The following is a 21,400-nucleotide window of genomic DNA, read 5'->3' as shown; positions in this document are numbered from 1 at the left end:
GAGTGCCCACAGGCACTGGTGCAGAACACGTTCACCGATGCGGAACTGGAGCGAAAACATCCAACGAAGGCGTTGCCAGCCATGTCATCTCACGTGCCTTCCCCTGCATTAATGGACATTCAGCGCTACAGCTCCTTCATAAGACTGATCAGAGTCACAGCTTGGGTGCTTGGATTCGTCTCAAGGGTGAGACGACGCAACGACGAAGTCAGAGCTCTTACCGATGATGAACTGGATCAGGCTGAAATATTTTGGATCCGCAACGAGCAGAAGGAGGGCTTTCGCAGAGTGTTGGAAAGCATTCAGAACTAGCAGGCTGTCCCCGTCGACTCTTCACTAAGAAATGCTTCACTTGTGGTGGGCGACAAGGGAATCTTGAGGATTGGTGGACGGCTACAACGTAGTCACCTGAATCATGACGCTAAGCATCCGGTCGTGATACCTAAGCAGAGCCACCTAGCGAAGCTGCTTGCCCTCTACTGCCACTGCAACGTATTGCACGGAGGGATACGCTACACATTAACTCTGGTCAGGGAAAAGTATTGGGTGATCGGAGCGAGGCATGTGGTGAAAAGGACTCTAAAAGAATGTGTAATGTGCCAAAGATTTAACGCACAACCAGCAAATCAACTGACTGCACCACTACCGAAAGACCGAATAACAGAGGCCCAACCTTTTCAGGTGACCGGCGTTAATTTCGCCGGGCCACTTTTTGTCAAGGGAACCACTGCAATCAAGTGCTATATAGCGCTGTTCACCTGCGCGGTCACTCGAGTCATCCATCTGGAACTGGTCAGCGATATGTCGGCGGGCTGTTACGGCTCGAGGTAGCGGGGCCAGTTGTTGCAACACCAAGGGGGCTCGTCCGGGATGAGGAAACGGTTTGGTTTGGTTTATGGGGTTTAACGTCCCAAAGCGACTAAGGCTATGAGAGACGCCGTAGTGGAGGGCTCCGGAAATTTCGACCACCTGGGGTTCTTTAACGTGCACTGACATCGCACAGTACACGGGCCTCGAATTTCTCCTCCAAAGAAATTCAGCCGCCGCGGCCGGGATCGAACCCGCGTCTTTCGGGCCATCAGCCGAGCACCATAGCCACTGAGCCACCGCGGCGGCGGATGAGGAAACGGTCTCGTTGGCTGTGTTTTGTAGTGCCGATCTTCTGTGTCACGATGAATTGCCGCCTGGTGAAAGGGCGGACCCTTGGGCTATTTAATCTGCGCCCAGAGTGAGCACAAACGCTCTGGGCCCTGAGAAAAATGCTCCTCCAGTCGCTCGACGTCATGAACTCTTAATTGTTGTTTCTTTGCTCTTTTTCTTCATTGTAGATAAGTGTCTTAGTTTCTTGCCATTAAACCTGCTTGTTTTCGCAATCCCAACCTTTGAAGCTTCAGACCGGATGAGGAAACGGTCTGAAGCTTCAAAGGTTGGGATTGCGAAAACAAGCAGGTTTAATGGCAAGAAACTAAGACACTTATCTACAATGAAGAAAAAGAGCAAAGAAACAACAATTAAGAGTTCATGACGTCGAGCGACTGGAGGAGCATTTTTCTCAGGGCCCAGAGCGTTTGTGCTCACTCTGGGCGCAGATTAAATAGCCCAAGGGTCCGCCCTTTCACCAGGCGGCAATTCATCGTGACACAGAAGATCGGCACTACAAAACACAGCCAACGAAGACACCTGTTGTAGAGTCTACCCGTGGGAACTGGCGAGGAGGGAACGTAAGTCCACATCTCTGTCGCACTGCGAGGCAACCATACTGTTGGCAGCTCGCGTCCATCGAACACAGGTGTGGCATGATGACGTCGCAGCCGCAGCTGCGCTGGCTTCTTCTGATTCGTTCCGGGTTTTTTTCAGACGAGGGGCACCCTTTCTTCCCCTGTCGTCGGTTGCTTCTCGAACGTCGTTGACACCGAGCCGAGCGTGGGGTCATCGTGGGGTCAAACGACCCGTCGAAATTGCCGCTACTGTTGCCGCCACCGTGATCATCCCGGTCGACGAAATCTGCGCCTTAATATCTCTTCGGCTGGTTTACATCCCGGTCATGACAGGGCTCACTCGTCGCATCCGGAGATTCACCGCCAGCTGAGGACTGCCGAACACCATCTACGGTGGCAACGCCCTCACATTCAAGAAAGTGAACAAGGATTTGGGGCGCCTCTGGGATGCAATGCGAAGTGACCAGGTGCAAGAGTACATTGTAAGCTCTTGGGTTCAGTGGAAATTAATTGTGGAACGCGGACCCTGGTGGGTTGGCTTCTACGAGCGGCTTGTCGGACTGACGAAACTAGCCTCGTAGAAGACTCTCGGAAATGGCTACCTAACTCTCGAGGAACTGCCAACTACTCTGACCGAGGTGGAAGCTGTGCTGAATTCCCGCCCACTTACTCATGTTTATACAGAGCCACATGAACCTGAGCCGCTTTGCCCCGCTATGCTTCTGAATGGACGATGACTGACCTCTCTACCGGCGCTGCAACGAAAGGAAATCGCTGCACTGACATGTAACCACCTGGGACATATGATCTCGACTCGTGGTAAAGCGTTGGACAGGTTTTGGAAGCGCTGTTGCTCTGAGTGTTTGAAGGAGTTGCAGCTGACACATTCCAAAGGCGTTCAGAGTAGAAAAAGAGTTGACATTGACGACGTGGTCCTCTTAAAACAAACCCTGCAGCCGCGCCAATTGTGGAAGCTTGGAGTAATTGAAAGGGCTTTCACTGAAAGAGGCAACAGGGCAAGATTTTTTGAGGTCCGAATGCCGGGGGGAACAAAACTTCGGCGCCCGAAGTTTCCGAAGTGAATGCAAGCAACCATGAAAAAAATCGTCTGCCAGCTACTTCCGGTTCGAAATATTGTTACCGGATTGGAGAAACGCAGGAAGGGCAAGGCCGGAGAACAAAAGAAGAAGAGGTTGAGAGTGTTGTGCCCCGCTGGACGCTGATTCCCGCTCGCCGATCGAACCTCTCGCCGCTGGCCTGTTGAACCAGCTAGAACACCCCGGCTATAAAGATTGTAGCCGTAACATCTTGGTGGAGGCGCCGGGTAACGATCTCAGCAACAAAACGGCGCAGCAACAACTGGAGCAGCCCCGCCGGCGTCGTCGCCTTGCCGGCCTGGAACCGCTGACCGAAACCATGCAGTCTCCCGAAGAGCCATCCGCAGCACGAAGTGACGCTGCGATCCAAGTTTCAGACCAGCGTGTGGCCACAGCGACCGGTTCAACGCAGCACTATCGGGAGCCTCGCAGTTTCGCCGGAGCAGCAGGCGAGGACGTGGAGGAATGGCTGACCCATTACAAAAGGGTGAGCCGCTATAACCGCTGGGACGCCGCCACTCAGCTAGCCAACGTGGTCTTCTTTCTGACCCATACAGCTTTGGTGTGGTTTGAGAACCACGAGGACTCCTTCACCACCTGGGACCGCTTCGTAACTGAACTGCGACAGTGTTTTGGCGATTGCCTCGCGCGCCACAAGCGGGCCGAACAAACGCTGGCACACAGGGCTCAGTTACCGGGCGAAACGTGCACAACCTACATAGAAGAAATACTTAAGTTATGCAAAACAACGAACGCTAATATGACCGAGGATGATAAAGTAGGACATCTTCTGAAGGGAATTGCAGAAGATGTGTACAATTTTCTAATCACCAAAGATGACTTGGGGGCCGTCTCAGACGTCATTCGGCACGTCCGCACATTCGAGACGTTGAAGACTCGTCGTATTACGCCTAAATTTGGGCGACTGGCTAACGTTCCAACTGTGGCCAGCGTCGAAGAGCGTTTTACGGATCTCTCAACGACGATCCGCCAGATCGTTCGCGAGGAACTTCTGAGATTCGAGCCCCATGCACGGTGTCCTCCATCTGTGCCGTCTGAAGTTCCCGTTAATCAAAGTTCTCCATTAGTAGTCCCCTCGATGCCTGGGCTGAGTTCTGTAAACACTGCACACACGTCCAGGTTCGGTGGACCCAGTCATCCCTATCACTCCTACCCACGCTCGGCGGACTTCGAATTGAACTACGATCCAGATTATGAACATCGTTCAAGACCGCCTGCACCCTCCTTCCGGCGCCCAGCCAGAAGGCCTGAGGACGCGCGTGGGTATTCAGTGCTTACCGCCTCGTCAGAGTCTTCAAGAGAACAAGCTCCTCGTCGCACCGCTCCCGTTTGCCGCCGCTGCGGCATCGAGGGGCACATTGCTCGCTACTGCCGCCGCCGTCCACCACCTCGATACGAGCGGCCCGTCCATCCTCCTCCGCCGGTCAACAATTCGTACGACCCTCCTTTTCAACGGCCCTTAACCTCGACCGACTATCCTCTGCCCGACGGACAACGCAGCCACTCTCCCGTCTCCGACCGAAGTTTCTCACCACCCCCTTCCTCTTCTGTGCGCCGTTATTCGTCACCCCGGCGACGTTCCCCATCGCCTTCGCCGGGAAACTAGTCAGCGCGGCCGCGGGAGGTGAGGCCGCTGGAGACTGTGCGCTGCGTTTAGAAATTCCTCCCTCAATTGTTATGCTGAAGAACACAGTTCATGTGCTTGTAGATGGTGTGCCCACAATGGCGTTAGTGGATACGGGTGCAACTGTCTCAATTATGAGTTTGTCATTCAAGAACCAGTTAGGCCGCAAAGTTATGTTTCTTTGGGACCGCAGTGTTAATTTTCATGGCGCGGGCGGTGAGTTATTGTGCCCCTTGGGGATATGCAGTGCTGTGGTGTACCTCGGCGTAGCCATTTTTACAGCGGAGTTTGCAGTGCTTCCGAGATGTACGCATGACGTTATCTTAGGTATTGACTTTTTACGAATGTGTGGCGCAACTGTTGACTGTCGCTCTGGGGAACTCTGCGTTGATGGTTCCCTTCCATCTGGACTCTTCGAAGAGACGCCGGCTCGACAAGATGTGTTTTGTGTATCCGAGGATACCAGTGTGCCCCCGCTTTCTATCAAGTGCGTCCCAGTTTCATGCCCCAGCCGTGCTTCCGATACCTTCGATGCCACAGTGGCGCCTCTATATTCTAACTGCGCTAAGAAACTCATTCTGGTTCCACATTGCCTGGTGTCAGTGTTCCAGGGCAGGACCCAGTTGTGGGCCATCAACTGTTCTTCGCAACCAGTTGTTTTACCAGTTCACATGAAGGTCGCCACGTGTAATCAAGATGTCCCTGCCTCGGTGGCTTTGGTTGCTGATGCACCAGACGCAGTAGCTGCTACTCCAGCCACTGACTCACAGCTGCGTCGGATGATCAGCAAGTCTCTGAACAGTGTCGAGCGTGATGCCTTAGAAGCCTTGCTGGTCAAATACTCGTCTATCTTTGACTTTTCAGAGCCCAGTGGTTCCCGTAGCATTCCCGTGTCACGTACACGGCATAGGATTGACACCGGTTACTCACACCCAATTCGACAGAAGCCGTACAGAGTGTCCCCAACAGAACGACAGGTCATCAATCAACAAGTTCGGGATATGCTGCAAAAGGGTGTTATACAAGAGTCCTGCAGTCCTTGGGCCGCTCCTGTCATTCTGGTCAAAAAGAAAGATGGTACATGGCGCTTTTGTGTGGACTATCGCCGCCTGAATGCTGTAACAAAGAAAGACGTGTATCCGCTTCCTCGGATTGATGATGCCATTGACTGCCTGTTCTCTGCATCGTACTTCTCATCCGTTGACCTACGGTCGGGCTACTGGCAGATCCCTATGCATCCCGAGGACAAAGAGAAGACCGCTTTTATCACACCGGACGGCCTTTTTGAATTTAACGTAATGCCTTTTGGGCTCTGCAATGCTCCTGCAACTTTTGAGCGATTTATGGACGCGATCTTACGGGGCTTGAAATGGCATATTTGTATGTGCTATCTCGATGATGTCGTCATTTTTGGCCGGACATTCAATGAGCACAACGAACGCCTCGCCCTTGTGCTGGATTGCCTGAAACGCGCTGGTCTGGTGCTTAATTCGAAGAAATGTCGTTTCGGTGAACGTCAGACGTTGGTGCTCGGACACCTCGTCGACAGTGAAGGTGTCCGCCCTGACCCGCAGAAGACCGCGGCTGTAGCATCATTTCCAACACCTCAGACTGCAAAGGAACTTCGCAGCTTCCTCGGACTTTGTTCGTATTTTCGCCGCTTTGTTCCCCGTTTCGCTGACATCGCTCACCCGCTCACGAGCTTGCTCCACAAAGACGCTCCCTATGATTGGACATCTGAGTGCGATTCTTCTTTTCGTCAGCTTAAGTTTCTCCTCACATCGCATCCAATTCTCCGCCATTTCAATCCTTCTGCCCCAACAGAAGTGCATACTGATGCCAGTGGTGTTGGCATTGGTGCCGTGTTAATTCAGCGTTATGGCGACAAGGAACACGTCATTGCTTATGCCAGCCGTTGCCTGAGCAAATCTGAGCGTAACTATACCATTACTGAACAGGAGTGCCTTGCGGTAGTTTTTGCCGTTCAGCGGTTTCGCTGCTACCTCTATGGGCGACCTTTCACAGTGGTTACCGACCACCATTCTCTCTGTTGGCTGATCAACCTCCGTGACCCATCTGGCCGTCTTGCACGGTGGGCAATCCGTTTGCAAGAGTTTGATTATACAGTGTCGTACAAGAGTGGACGCCGACACGCTGACGCAGACTGTCTCTCTCGGTTGCCGCTTGCAACGACGGAATGTGACGCCGACGACTTTGACCACTACATCGCATCCGTAGAACCTAAATTCCCCGATGCCCGTACATTCCACGAGGAGCAACGGAAGGATCAGCATCTCACGTCATTCTTTACCGCTGCGCAGGCCCCTACAACCTCCTGTGCATTCTGTGTACGCGATGGTCTTCTCTACAAGAAGGTCTACTCCGCAACTGGTCTCCGTTTCCTTCTGGTTGTGCCTGAAAGTCTACGCTCATCTGTTTTGCGTGTCATGCATGACGATCCCACTTCGGGACACCTGGGTTCTGCGAGGACACTCCACCGCATCCAAGAGCGCTTTTACTGGCCACGTATGCACGATACGACTGAGAAGTATGTGGCTAGTTGTGCACAGTGTGCAAGTCACAAACGTTCCACCGGTCCTCCTCCTGGTCTTCTTCACCCGGTGACGCCTCCCAGATCTCCTTTTGAGAAGGTTGGGATAGACCTCTTGGGACCTTTTCCCAAGTCCCATGGCTGCAACCGTTGGATTGTCGTCTGTACAGATTACCACACTCGTTACTGTGAGACAGCTGCTCTCCCCTCGGCTACTGCATTTAACGTCTCTGTCTTTCTGCTGCATTCTGTGATCCTGCGCCATGGACCCCCGCGAGTCGTAATCAGCGACCGTGGCCGCCAGTTCACCGCCGATATTGTTGAAGCACTCCTTCGATTGTGCACAGTGCAGTTCAGACATTCTACCCCCTATCATCCGCAAACCAATGGTTTAACGGAGCGAACCAACCGGACACTCACCAACATGCTTTCCATGTACGTCGCTCCTGACCACAAAGACTGGGACTCCATCCTACCTTTTATCACATACGCATACAACACCGCTCAACACGAAACTACGGGTTACAGTCCGTTCTTCCTCCTCTATGCCCGCTCTCCACGACACACCCTGGACACTATACTTCCGTTCTCCACCGACGATGACCCTGGCATCGCTGAGATCCTCTGCAATGCTGAAGAAGCCCGCCAACTAGCCCGCCTGAGAACTCTCGCCTCACAGGACCGCTCCAAAGCCCGCTACGACGACCATCATCGCCGAGTCACCTACCTCCCTGGCGAGTTGGTCTGGGTTTGGCGTCCACTCAGGAAGCGTGGCTTAAGCCAGAAACTGCTCGCGAACTATACCGGTCCCTATGTCATCTTGGAGCGACTCAGTGACCTCACTTATAGGATTGCGCGCATCACCGCAAGCGGCCGACGTTCTGCCCGCACAGAACTCACCCATGTCGCGCGGCTGAAACTTTGTCATCCACGTGCCGATGCCTGACTCGCCCAGCGGGCTTCGCCTGCGAAGGGGGAAGTGTTACGGGATTGGAGAAACGCAGGAAGGGCAAGGCCGGAGAACAAAAGAAGAAGAGGTTGAGAGTGTTGTGCCCCGCTGGACGCTGATTCCCGCTCGCCGATCGAACCTCTCGCCGCTGGCCTGTTGAACCAGCTAGAACACCCCGGCTATAAAGATTGTAGCCGTAACAATATATCCTACGCAATGCCTTCTGCAAAGCAATTGCCGTGCATTCGGGCATCGTTTATTCGCTAATCTGTTTGTGCTGCGACATTGCGCATTGCACGGCATCACGGTAAGATCAGCGCGTGCTCCGTATGAACGCGTCCTGAGCGCAGAAATTAACAGTAACGAAAGGTACGCGTGTTTTCCCGTGGTTATAGTATTGCCAGCGTAGGCCAGCTGGCTGTTCTCCGTATTTTTTTTATTTATTTATATACCCTAAAGGCCCAAGTGGTCATTTACGTAGGGGAGGGGGGATGGCATGAAAACACAATACAGATTATTGGCACACAGTAGTTAACAAATGCAAAGAATAACTATATATACAAATTGCAAGTACATAGCACTGCAGTCACTGAAAGATGCATACGTTGAGCGTATAAGACTTAATGCTTCGACGATACTGAAAATATCACGGTGAGTTTTGTAGGGCAAGGTGCGCTGTAAGTTTTGTTTAGAAATGTGATAACTAAGTTTCAGCAACTATGTCAGCCGGTAACGAGTTCCACTCTGCGATAGATAATAGTAAGGGTGATGTTTGATATTTCAGTGTTCGTGCGAAGATGGGTTGCACTTTGTGGGAATGATCAAACCGGGATGAAACATGATGGGCAAGGGTGATGCACGGCAGTCGGCTGTGTGCGCGATTGAACTATTAACGCGTTGGTCATTATATATATTTTTTTTCCTGCACCACAAAGACAGCGAAGGCTGAGCTTGCACAGTTTAGCAAACGATAGATGTATTTGCCCCAAAGCGTGTAAAAGCTGTCAGTGGGCTAGCAGACTATCCATGCATGCAACCGCGCACACAGCGCGTCTGAACACATCGCACTGCATACGCATAGAGAGCCTCCTACCGTTTGCACTATTTCGGTTGTACTTCATGCTAAGACACGCTACGAAGCAGAACAGAGTTGACGTCTAGTTGGTCTTGCGACGATGCAATACAATCAGCGGTGTTGCAGTGTTGCACAGTGACTGCCGTGAAGCAAGCGAGTAGAGGGAGAAATTTGGAACCGGAAGTAGGGGTAGCAGACGACTTACCCATGAGCCTCTGCGCTGAATCTGGAAACGCACTTCACCTATTCAATTAATATACCCTCTGGAACACCCTGGTTAGCAAATGACTTCGTCATTTCGGGGGGAGTGTATCGGGGACGAAAACGGAGACAAGATGCGGCGCCATTCGACACGCAATTTCCTCGGCCAGGGACTCTTGTGCATCTGTGTGCGCGCGTGTGTGCGTCTGTGAGTGTGTCCGCGCGAGCCGCACAAGCGGCAGGCACCTGAAAGGGGTTCCCGCGGCCGTCCCCCCGCGACCATCCCTGAACCGGGCGGCGGGCTGTGAGGTCGGGCAGCGCGGTTGCCTGTCGCCGTTTTCCGGGAACTCTGACTGTCCAATGCCGGAGAGGCGGGAGCGGCGGCAGAAGAGGGAGAAAGAAAGGAGGACTCGGCCCGGCATCGAAAGACAGTGGTTTGCGAGACGCTCAATGGAAAGGCCGTGCTTCCAATCTGTTCTGTAAAGTTTTCTTGTTTTACCGTTCGGCCAATTAAATCAGTCAAGTTTTACCGGAGTTCCTTCTCTGTGAAAGAAACTAACGAACTCGTACATAGAGCACGTACTCTCTCACGTACAGTTAGAATAGGTGCACGCAGTCATGACCGGCAGCACACAAAAATCCTGATGAAATATATCCAAATGACAATGCAGGCAATTCGTGCAGTGCACGCAGTGCCAATACTTGCAGCCAACTGCATGGCTCCACTGTTACTGATGTCACGAGGCACATGAAATTTCCCCGTATGCTTGTGGCCTCGAGGAGTTAAAGAGGCCGATGCTAAACTGGCCAACGTGAGTGGCCATGTTGCCAAGAACAAACTACGTCAAACGGTGGGGCACTTCGGAAGGCAGTCAGCGTATTCACTTGCTTGTGATAGTCTTCGTGTGATAATGAAGGCTGTAAAAAACATGCACAGGGAGGTCAGTGGATGGCCTCGCAATTAAGACGATAATGCGTACCTCGACAGACGTGAGGTAGCCGATGGGTGATGGAAAGAAAACTTGGTTATGGTGCTCAGATAATTATTTGCAGTATTTCACAAAGAATGTACGCACAGAATCCACTCAGAATTCACACAGAATATACAAAGGGTCTCAATTGCTCAGGGGCTGTGCCATTCTGATGCTCAGCTTGAGTTCTAGAGCTCAATTACGACCGCTGCAGCCACTACTGAATTTGGATGGAGGGAAAATGAAAAATTACCATGCATCGACACTTTCTTGAAAGTTGCGCTCAGCTGCAGAAAAGGTCATTGTTAGAGCAAAACTTGATGGTACTGCGCCGAACTTTAATCATAATGAATGCATTCACAAATACAGCACTATTTAATAATACTTATAAGCTGTCACAGTATCAATGTATCTATATGTATCAGCAGATGGCGTTATTCAATGTATCTAGTCAGCCATATGCAGCAGTGTTTGCAAGGGCTTTAAAATGTCCCACTTTAAAGCTGCGTAGAGCGGCGCTTCTAGACTCTGTCTCGGGTTCGACGTAGAGAAACTCGACAGGACAGTCGTGAAATCAAATGAATGAAAGGTGCAACAGCTGTTGCCCTGTATGCCTACGTTGGGGTTTTTACGGTAAATAATTCCTTATTCAAAGGCGTGGCTGCACAAACCAGCAAAATTTGCTCGAGGGTGAATGATGCTGGTAGTTGGCGTACGGGTATTGGTGGAGGTGGGTGAAGGCAGGATGCGGAGTTGGCTTGCAGGCGGTGCTCCACGATGGGCAGCTGGAGTTCCCACTGAGTCTTTGAACTTCATTTTACCATCATGTGCTTCTCCCTTTGCGGCATGAGTTTATAACTGGTAAATATCTTGTGGAAGGTGTAAGTAGGTGGATTAATGTTGGGTGGGGCTTTTGGAGGGTTGAGTAGGGACAGTGGTTGGTGTATGGCATCTCTGGAGAGTGAAGGTGGGTGAAGGTAGATTGCAGAAGTGAATTGAAGGAAGTAGTAGGCGGGAAGCACCCCAGAAGGCGGGGGCAGGACAGGTGCGGAGGTTCTACTGGAGGCGAAAGAAGCTGCGTGATGAAACTCATCGCAGGATAGCTCTAATCGTGCAGTTCATCAAAGGCTATAGGGCGCCTGGCGCCCTACTCACGGGCTATGTATGTACACTGCAGAGCCCAGTGCGACAGCTGGTTGTGCCTGCGCGTGACGTGACGGTGGCTTTCTAAAGGGCCTGGAATAGCGGCTGGTGACACCTGCAGAAAAGGAATGATGAATATCAGGCATGGCGCTGCGGGAACGCACTGACACAACGGCACACTGAGACGCGGTTCCTCGCAGCACTGTAGATGTGCCCACAGTGTTCAGGAAACAAAAAAAGGCAGTAAGGACAGAAAATACTGTTATCGCACGCGTGTTCTGAGAAAATTCACGATGCTAAATTGACTTATCACACAATGCGCCGATAAAGTGACCAGTGGTATGCGGCAGCGAAAGCGCAGACAAGGCAGGGAATCCAAAGCATTAGAGAGTCTGAGGAGTTCTTTTAGTTTTTTTTTTCAATTGTTTTATTTCCTTTTTTCAGAGGACGAGACAGGACAAAAAGCTGTGGCAACGCCTTGACGCAAGTCCTGCCCCTTTCAAAATGGCATTCATGAAGATATTGTTATGGCACAAATATTTCACAGGTAAAAAAAAACAAAGGGAACACAAAAGTATTGCAAAGATTGTAAACAGTTATTGAGGACGCAGCAGGCGTTGAAAATGAAAGTGAGTGGGCATGTACAAACAGTTGTCACTGAATGCAGTTATATGGGAACGACGAAAATATACTACACACTTCGCTTCGGTAAAGACGTCAAAAAAAAACTTAATCATGGAAATAAGATTACAAAAAGGATCAAACAACTCTTGCTGCAACCGATTTAAGAAGAGGGAAGCTTGTATGATAATGATTCCTTGCAGTAGTTTTCTCGCGGCATGGGCACATTCCACGTTTCATCATGACGGGTCTGGCGACAAGATTCATCCTTCTTCAGCAACCAATATTTATAGATTTTGAAAATGGGAGAAATATCATATATGGCAAAAAGAGATCATTGAAAGTATAAGGGTAAGGAACATCTGCTAAACATCTCAAGGCTTTTTTCTAGAGTAAGTGCCGATTAGACAAATTTGTGTCACCAGCAGTGCCCCAAACCAGGTAACAATATTGGAGTCAAGACAAAAGTAGGGAATTGTACAGCATGATTTTGAATTTTTCGGGAAGTATACTTTTGAATATGCATAAGACCCGTACAGCAGAAGCTACTTTAAAACAAAGATGTTCTATGTGCTTATTCCATCTTAAGCGCACTGAAAGTTGACACCAAGGACCTTTACAGAATCAACTCATTGCATTATATTGGTGCCTAACTGTATATTAAGTGGCTCGGAAATGTGTTTTCCTTTCGGCAAATATAGCATAATCTTTCTTTTATTTATTTTTATCCCAAGATGGTTTGCATCAACCCGTGTCTGAATGTCGGCCAACACTTTATTTGCACAAAGTTCGATACCACTATCACAACCACCTGTATTCAAAACAGATGTATCATCCGCAGACGATACAAACTGCATATTGTTTGTGTAGCGGATTACGTCGTTTATGTAAATGGAAAATAAAAGTGGTACTAGAAAGCTCCCCTGTGGTATCCCGGAGTTAATGTGCGGTGTAGCTGACTTCACATTGCTTAGTTTCGCTTTGCTTTGGTTGTGGTTTGGTTTATGGGGTTTAACGTCCCAAAGCGACTCAGGCTATGAGGGACGCCGCAGTGAAGGGCTCCGGAAATTTCGACCACCTGGGGTTCTTTAACGTGCACTGACATCGCACAGTACACGGGCCTCTAGAATTTCTCCTTCATAGAAATTCTGCATATTGCGCTATATATTAGAAATATAATTTCAGCAAGGCTTGCGCACTCCCACAGAAACTGTCAGTGTGAATCTTGGAAAGGAGAATATTGATACATGCATTCGAAGAAGAGACAGAAGTAGCGCATGCGCTAGAAGAGGAAGAAGTTAGCTGGCTCTCTCGCGCGCGCTCGAACCACTAGGGGACCGCCGCAGGTTTTTCGTCTCTGCGCGGGTGTTCTTTTGGCGTTGCACGCTACAGTTTGGTGGAGGTGCGGGGTACGCTTCCCGACCTGCAAACTCCGTACAGCGTCACTACGGACCTCACACCGGTTCACCAGCGACCCAGCCGCCGTCTCCGCGGAGAGTCGCCTGAATTTGGGCCCCTTCCCCCGCCAACAAGGACGACGCAGCCTCGACCGCCGAGTCCAACTGCCATGGCCGCTGACACCAGGCCCCTGGCGCCGATCCTTTGCCACCCACCGCGAACACCGCCATCTTTTCACGGTGACGTGTTCGAAGACGCTGAGGACTGGCTGGAGACGTTCGAGCGGGTCGCACGCTACAACGGCTGGTGCGACGAGCGCAAGCTGAATAACGTCTACTTTGCCCTGGAAGAGTCTGCTCGGACGTGGTTTGAAAACCACGAGGCTACACTTCCCACCTGGGAGACGTTTTGCCGGAGTCTCCTGGCTACGTTCCCCAACGCTGACCGCCGGGAGAAGGCCGAAGCTGCGCTGCACTCCCGAAATCAGCGCACGAACGAAAGCGTGCGCATGTACACCGAAGACATGACCCGTCTTTTCAAGCGCGCCGACCCCAACATGACAGAGGAGAAGAAGCTGCGCCATCTCATGCGTGGGGTTAAGCAGGAGCTGTTCGCGGGCCTCGTGCGCAGCCCACCCCGCACGGTGGCGGAATTTCTAACCGAGGCGACCACGATGGAGACGACGCTGCAACAACGGGCCCGGCAGTACAACCGCGACATCAACTGCATGGTGCCCGAAGGCTTTTCGTCGTGTCTCGGCGGCAGTGCAGACAACTTGCGTGAACTAATTCGCTCCGTTGTCCGGGAGGAACTGCAACGGATCCATCTGCCTCAGGTTGCACCTGCGCCGCTGGCAGCGCTGTCCGAAGTTGTCAGGGACGAGGTGCGACAGGCTGCGCAGGCACCTCCTGTCCCCGAAGCGCCATCCCGGTTCGATGACCGACCCACGTACGCATCTGTTGTACGTCGCACGACAGGCTACGGTCCCATTACCCCAACGCCTGGCGTGAGCAACATCGGCACATGTCACGCAAGCGTGCCTGGCTACGGTGTGACCCCGTCGACCTCCGTGAGTAACATCGCCACGTATTCTGCAACCGCATCTGCTACAGCTGGGCCACGCCCTCGCAAGTCGGATTTGTGGCGTACACCGGACCGCAGGCCTCTCTGCTACCACTGTGGGGAGCCTGGTCACCTCTACCGCGCCTGTCCGTACCGCCAAGTGGGCCTTCGCGGTTTCCATCCCGACGCACCCTGCCCTCAGAACGGCGAACGACCGCATGAGATTGCACAGCATCTCTGGGCACGCCAGAACCCTGCCTACTCTGGAAGGCGCGAGTCCCGTTCCCCTTCGCCTCTCCGTTATCGCTCTTCCAGCCCTGGCCGCCAGAGTAGCTCTGCTGGCCGTCGCTCGCCGAGTCCGCGTCGGGAAAACTAACACCAGCGACCTCTGGAGGCAACGCCGCTGACGTCGGGACGTGTCAAGATCCTCCATCGCGGAACCCTCGAGCCGACGATACCCGGACAGAGAGAGGCAGCGACAGTATCAGATACGCTGCATCCTATTTGCGTGTGACAATTGATGGCACTGACATTACCGCGCTGCTCGATACCGGTGCTGATTACTCTGTTATGAGCCGTGCCTGCGCTGGAGAACTTAAGAAGGTTCTGACACCGTGGACGGGGACCCCCATTCGCACCGCTGGTGGCCACCTAATTTCCCCTGTGGGCAAGTGCACGGCTAGAGTTGGGATTAGTGGTTTTACGTACGTTGGTGAATTTGTCGTACTCCCCGAGTGTTCCAGAGACTTGATTCTGGGGATCGACTTCCTGCAGTCGAACGGCGCTGTGATTGACTTTCAGGAGGCACGTGTCACGTTCTCGACCAAACAGGCCGTGGCGCGCTTTGACTCCCGCGATCCCTGCAGCAACGCTCTGCGCATTGTCGAGAACGACGTCACGGTGCCGCCGCGGTGCAGTGTTCTGGTGCTCGTGCGGAACGACCTCTTTCATGACTACGAGGGCCTAGCGGACAGCCATAGTCCACTGCTGCTTAAGCGGGGACTTGCCGTTGCAAGAGGTCTCGTCCAACTACGTGACGGCCGCACCCACGTCCTCCTGGCTAACTTTGCCAACGAATATCAGCACCTGGCCAAAGGCATGGCTATTGCCTTCCTCCACGACGTTGCTGAGGTTCCAGGTTTGTGCACCGTGGGAGGACCCTCTCCGGAGTATGCTGGCCCACATCACGTTCTTCAGTCAGTCAGAATAAATCCTGCCTTGCCGTCGGTTCAGAGGGATCTTCTGTCGGCCCTCTTGGCAGAATTTGCGGACTGTTCCGCTACGTGCTCGAAGGTCGGCCGAACTCCACTCGCCAAGCATCGTATCATCACTGACGAGACTACGCGACCCGTCTGCCAGCGCCCATATCGTGTTTCCCCGGTGGAGAGAGAAGCCATTCAGAATCAGGTTGCCGAGATGCTTGCAGACGATGTCATTCAGCCGTCCACCAGTCCGTGGGCATCGCCTGTGGTTCTTGTCAAAAAGAAGGACAATACTCTGCGTTTCTGCGTGGACTACAGGAAACTTAACAGCGTGACCAAAAAGGACGTTTACCCGCTGCCCAGGATAGATGACGCGCTCGACCGATTGCGGAACGCCAGATACTTCTCGTCATTGGATCTTAAAAGCGGGTGCTGGCAAATCGAAGTGGACGAGAGAGACCGGGAGAAGACGGCTTTCGTGACGCCTGACGGCCTCTATGAGTTTAAAGTGCTCCCATTTGGTCTGTGCTCAGCACCGGCCACTTTCCAACGCATGATGGACACTGTCCTCTCCGGCTTGAAATGGCAGTCCTGCCTGGTGTACCTGGACGATGTCGTTATATTTTCGCCCACCTTTGACCAACACTTGGAGCGGTTGCGCATTGTGCTACAAGCGCTCAAATCCGCGCAACTCACCATCAAAGCCGAGAAATGCCATTTTGGCTTTGAGGAACTTCGCTTTCTTGGTCACGTTGTCAGCGCACAAGGTGTTCGCCCGGACCCTGACAAGACTGCTGCCGTCTCAGGTTTTCCACGCCCAATTGACAAGAAGGCCGTTCGCCGGTTTTTAGGCCTGTGCTCCTATTATAGGCGCTTTATTCAAGATTTCTCGAAAATCGCGGAACCGCTGAACGCACTGACCCGTGACGACACGCCCTTCCTCTGGGGGACCGACGAAGAGGCTGCATTTGTCGAGCTTCGCAGCCGTCTGCAAAGCACTCCGATACTCGGCCATTTCGACGAGCATGCTGCCACGGACATCCACACTGACGCCAGCAATGTCGGCCTTGGTGCAGTACTGATCCAGTGGCAAGACGGTGCAGAACGGGTCATCAGTTATGCTAGTCGGACACTTACACGCTCCGAGACCAATTATTCAACGACGGAGAAAGAATGTCTTGCAGTGATATGGGCCATCTGCAAGTTCCGACCGTACCTCTACGGACGACCCTTCCGTGTGGTAAGCGACCACCACTCCTTATGCTGGCTGGCGAGCCTCAAAGACCCCTCAGGACGCTTGGCTAGATGGAGCTTACGCTTGCAAGAATACGACTTAACAGTAGTTTACAAGTCTGGCCGCAAGCATCAGGATGCGGATTGTCTGTCGCGCGCGCCTATCCCAATCAATACCGAAGAAACCACCGATGATTTTCCTTTCCTGGGCTCTGTTAGTACCACCCAAATGGCGCAGCTTCAGAGGGCGGACACGGAGTTGGCGCCGCTCATCGATTACCTCGAAGGCAGTGAAGCTCCCATTCCGCGTGTTTTTCTTCGAGGGCTTCACACCTTCACTTTACGGTCTGGTGTTCTCTACAAACGCAACTTTGCCAACAGCGAAGAAGTGTTCCTACTCGTCGTACCATCACAGCTGCGGTCTGAGATCTTGAGTGCCTGTCATGATGCACCATCCGCCGGCCACCTTGGAGTCAGCCGTACACTCGCGCGGATTAGACAAAAGTATTATTGGCCCAGGTTACTCCCATCGGTGCGGGCCTACGTCAAAACATGCCGTGAATGCCAACGTCGGAAGACTCCTCCATTGAAACCGGCCGGATTTCTTCACCCCGTCGATCCACCGAAGACTCCTTTCCATCAAGTGGGCATGGACCTCCTTGGCCCATTTCCGAAGTCTTCGTCTGGAAAGCGTTGGATAGTCGTTGCGACTGACTACCTCACACGGTACGCTGAGACCTCGTCTCTTGCCAAGGGCACTGCTGCTGAAGTGGCGCAGTTCTTCGTCCACAACATTGTCTTGCGTCATGGAGCACCCGCCGTTGTTATTACTGACCGGGGAACTGCTTTCACGGCCCGCTTAACCCAGTCCGTGATGACTCTGACGCACACGAGCCACCGACGTGCTACGGCGTATCACCCGCAGACAAACGGGTTGGTAGAGCGACTCAACCGCACACTAGCCGACATGCTATCAATGTACGTTGACGTCGAGCATCGAACTTGGGACGCCATTCTGCCGTACGTAACGTTTGCGTACAACACCGCCCTGCAGGAAACAACCCGACTGACCCCCTTTCAGCTTGTCTTCGGTCGCCAGGTGACCACTCCGTTGGATGCTATGTTGCCCGTCGACCCTTACTGCGACTCTGACGCTGACATCGACGTAGATACCTTCGTTCAGCGTGCTGAGGAAGCGCGTCAACTGGCCCGCCTGCGCATCCACCGTCAACAGGAGGCTGACGCCACTAAGTACAACTGTGGACGCCGTTTCGTCAGTTATGCTCCCGGCGACCTTGTGTGGATTTGGATACCTGTTCGTCGCCGCGGGCTCTCTGAAAAGCTGCTGCGCCGATACTTCGGCCCCTTACGAAGTAGTGCGCCGCATCAGTGATGTGACTTATGCAGTTGCTCCCGCCCCGACAGCTTGTTCATCGCGCCGGTCGCACCGAACTGAAGTCGTACACGTTGTTCGAATGAAGCCTTACCACGACCGGCTACCTGACTGAACTGCGGTCCACTGCAGCTGTGTTCTACCCTTTCGCTGACTTTTCACTCCCAGCCGCATCGTGTCGATGCTGCAGAAGAGGGGGGCAGTGATACATGCATTCGAAGAAGAGACAGAAGTAGCGCATGCGCTAGAAGAGGAAGAAGTTAGTTGGCTCTCTCGCGCGCGCTCGAACCACTAGGGGACCGCCGCAGGTTTTTCGTCTCTGCGCGGGTGTTCTTTTGGCGTTGCACGCTACAATATTGTGATTGACTGAATCGAATGCCGTTTAAAGTTTATGTATACAGGGTGTCCCAGCAAACTTGGACCAAGATTTATAAAAAAAAACTAGGCGTTCTTCAGAACTAAAATCGCGTGGATGTTGTTAGGGTTTACCTAAAGTTACAGTACCATTTTTTTTGCGCGTCCTATTTGAATAATTACTCGATACCAATAAATTAACTTTTTAAATATAGCTTGAAACGTTCAGGCGTCAATAGGAAAGTTGTGGAGCTCCACAAACATTGTCCAACCCAGGCACTTCCAACGAGGTAGACTTAGGGCGGCCGTTTTTATTGGGGAAAAACGAAAGCCCGCAGAGTTTAAAAAATTCCACATGACAGACGATACGGGGACGAGGTTCGTTGACGCCGCGGAATACGCAGAACGCTCGCGATTCGCGGTTGCGGTCGTCGATTCATGCGGCAAAACGCGCATAACGTCAAGTGTAGCGTGCGAACGCGCAGAAGAGGCGGAGGAAGCGGCGGTGGCACTCGCCCTCACAGATCCGACGTGCACCGTGGTTCTCTGCGACTCGCGTCAGACGGTTAGAAACTTCGCCAAAGGATGGATCTCACAGAGAGCGGCCCGAGTCCTGAGGAACCGACAAGTCCAGCAGGAGGTAGAGTTCCAAACCAGAATTCAATGGTTCCCGGCGCGCATGGGAGAAGTATCGAGGACGTATCGCAACCGCAATGAGACGGCACACGCCAAGGCGCGCGAGCTCGCGAACCGCGCCGGCGACCGTCGTCCGTGGAATAGCACCAAAGACTGCTTGACCAGCTACAACGAAATTACCAAGGCCTTCTGCCTGGCCCGCCGAACCTTCCCTCCGCCCAGCGACAAGCTGGACAGGGCGCACGCGGTGACCCTCAGACAACTGCAGACGCTCACGTACCCCAACCCGGAGCTATACCACAGGCTTTACCCCGGTACATACCCGACAAATATATGCAAGGTCTGCAACGCCAATGTAGCCACTTTAACTCACATGCTCTGGGACTGTAACAAAAACCTCCACGGTGCTAATTCCGGAACCCTCCCGCCGCGGTTGGCCGCTGCCTTGCGCAGCCCCAGCCTCGGGGACCAACTCTGGGCCGTCCAGCAGGCCCGCGAGGCGACGGCGAGGCAGCGCCTCGACGTCCCCACGTGGGAGACCTAAGGCCCCGTCGGCGAAAGCTCTGCAGGACTATGAATAAAGTTGTTACCAACCAACCAATCGCGCTCCGTGCGCCCGTATGCGCCGCGATTACAGTGCTCTCATCCGTGCTTTGCAAAAAACAACACTCGCTTCGCGCCTTTCGTGCCGCCCAAGACAGAGCTTCGCGTTGTGCTTGGTTCCAAGATAAGCGCCAGTGGGTACGCGTGGCAGTTGAAAGAAAGCACGGCTCCTGTTTCTGCGGCGATAATAGCACTCTCACGTTAGCAGAATGCATGCGCAGGAACGATGGCAGTTTCATGAGTTTGAATTTGGGAGCAAGATCCCAACAAGCAAAGATGTATATAACAAGCCTGATAACGTCTTGTGAATTACGCTGAAAAACAGGAGCCGCGCGTTCTTTCAATTGACCCCAGAACCCACTGGGAACCATGCACAAAGCGAAGCCCTGTCTTAGGCAGCAAGACGTGCGAAGCGAGTGTTTTTAAGCATGAAATGCTTTTAGCCTCCGTTGTCGGCAGTGTGGTGACGTCACGCCGAGACCGAGAGCCATCATCCGGGCTCTGAAATCCACTCATCCGGTCACTGAAATCCACTCATCCGGGCACTGAATTCCAGTCATCCGGGCACTGAATTCCAGTCATCCGGGCTCTGAAACGAGAACATCCGGGCACCGTACGGGACTTAACGAGATTTAACGAGACTCTCTAAGCCCTCCTACGCGACCGGCATGCAAGCGCCGGTTGGTCTCCAAAGGAGTCAAAAAATAACTGCTGCCAGTGCCTTCTCAATGTTTATCAAGATATCAGTCGCTGTGCGTTTGATAATGCACGGAATTATAATTTCCGATTTCTAATAACGCGTGCAAAAAGCACATAAATGCCACGATACACTTCGTTGTCATACGTGATCTCTTAGGGGCTTCGCGCATCGAAGCAAAGCCGCGCAGGCGCACAGGGGCCCGGGGGAGAAGCGCTGCGTTCAAAGGGCAAGGCATCGCGCCGAACGGGTGGTGGCGTTCCTCCCTTCCATTACGGTGCGATTCGGGTGTCCAGCGAGATGGCAGAGAATTACTGCGCCATTTCCTTTCCTCAAAAAACCTTGCCTTCAAATGGCAAGGCATCGCGCTGAACGGGTGGTGGCGTTCCTCCCTTCCTGTACGGTGCGGTTCGGGTGTCCACCGAGATGACATTAGGCCCGTAAACATTTCATGCTTACTCTACTCTCGGTTACGGGAGAGGCAGAGATTTTTTACAAAGCACGGATGAGAGCGCTATAATCGCGGCGCATCCGGGCGCACGGAGCGCGCTGCCACATGGTATTTTTTTTAAATCCACGGGCTTTCGTTTTTCCCGAAGAAAAGCGGAAACGCTAAGTCAATATCGTTGGAAGTGCCTGCGTTGGACAATATTTGTCGAGCTCCACAACTTTCCTATTGATTTCTGAACGATTCAAGCTATATTTAAAAAGTTAATTTATTTATCTCGACTAATTATTCAAATAGGAGGAGCGAAAAAAATGGTACTGTAACTTTAGATAAACCCCAACAACATCCACGTGATTTCAGTTCTGAAGAACGCTTAGTTTTTTATGAATCTTGGTCCAAGTTA

The 21,400-nt window shown here is 52.5% G+C and overlaps 1 protein-coding gene across 11 annotated transcripts in view; it reads right to left on the bottom strand.

Moving 5' to 3' along the window:
* LOC149327960 (uncharacterized) overlaps nt 1-21,400 on the bottom strand; it is a 90,891-nt gene that overhangs the window by 27,063 nt on the left and 42,428 nt on the right. For 5 of the 11 annotated variants that reach the window (XM_089563072.1, XM_089563073.1, XM_089563074.1 and 2 more), the window contains one exon: nt 11,363-11,465. In XM_089563072.1, the coding sequence (XP_089419198.1) occupies nt 11,435-11,465 (31 nt within the window). In that variant the 3' untranslated portion in view covers nt 11,363-11,434. The other 6 variants (XM_089563075.1, XM_089563078.1, XM_089563084.1 and 3 more) reach the window with 6 other exon arrangements.

This window comes from Amblyomma mixtum, chromosome 10, assembly GCF_055824585.1.
Source record: "Amblyomma mixtum isolate Tamu chromosome 10, ASM5582458v1, whole genome shotgun sequence".
In the NCBI taxonomy this organism is placed as follows: domain Eukaryota; kingdom Metazoa; phylum Arthropoda; class Arachnida; order Ixodida; family Ixodidae; genus Amblyomma; species Amblyomma mixtum.
Note: the sequence above shows the minus strand (reverse complement) of the source record. Positions and strands in the feature narration are given on the sequence as shown.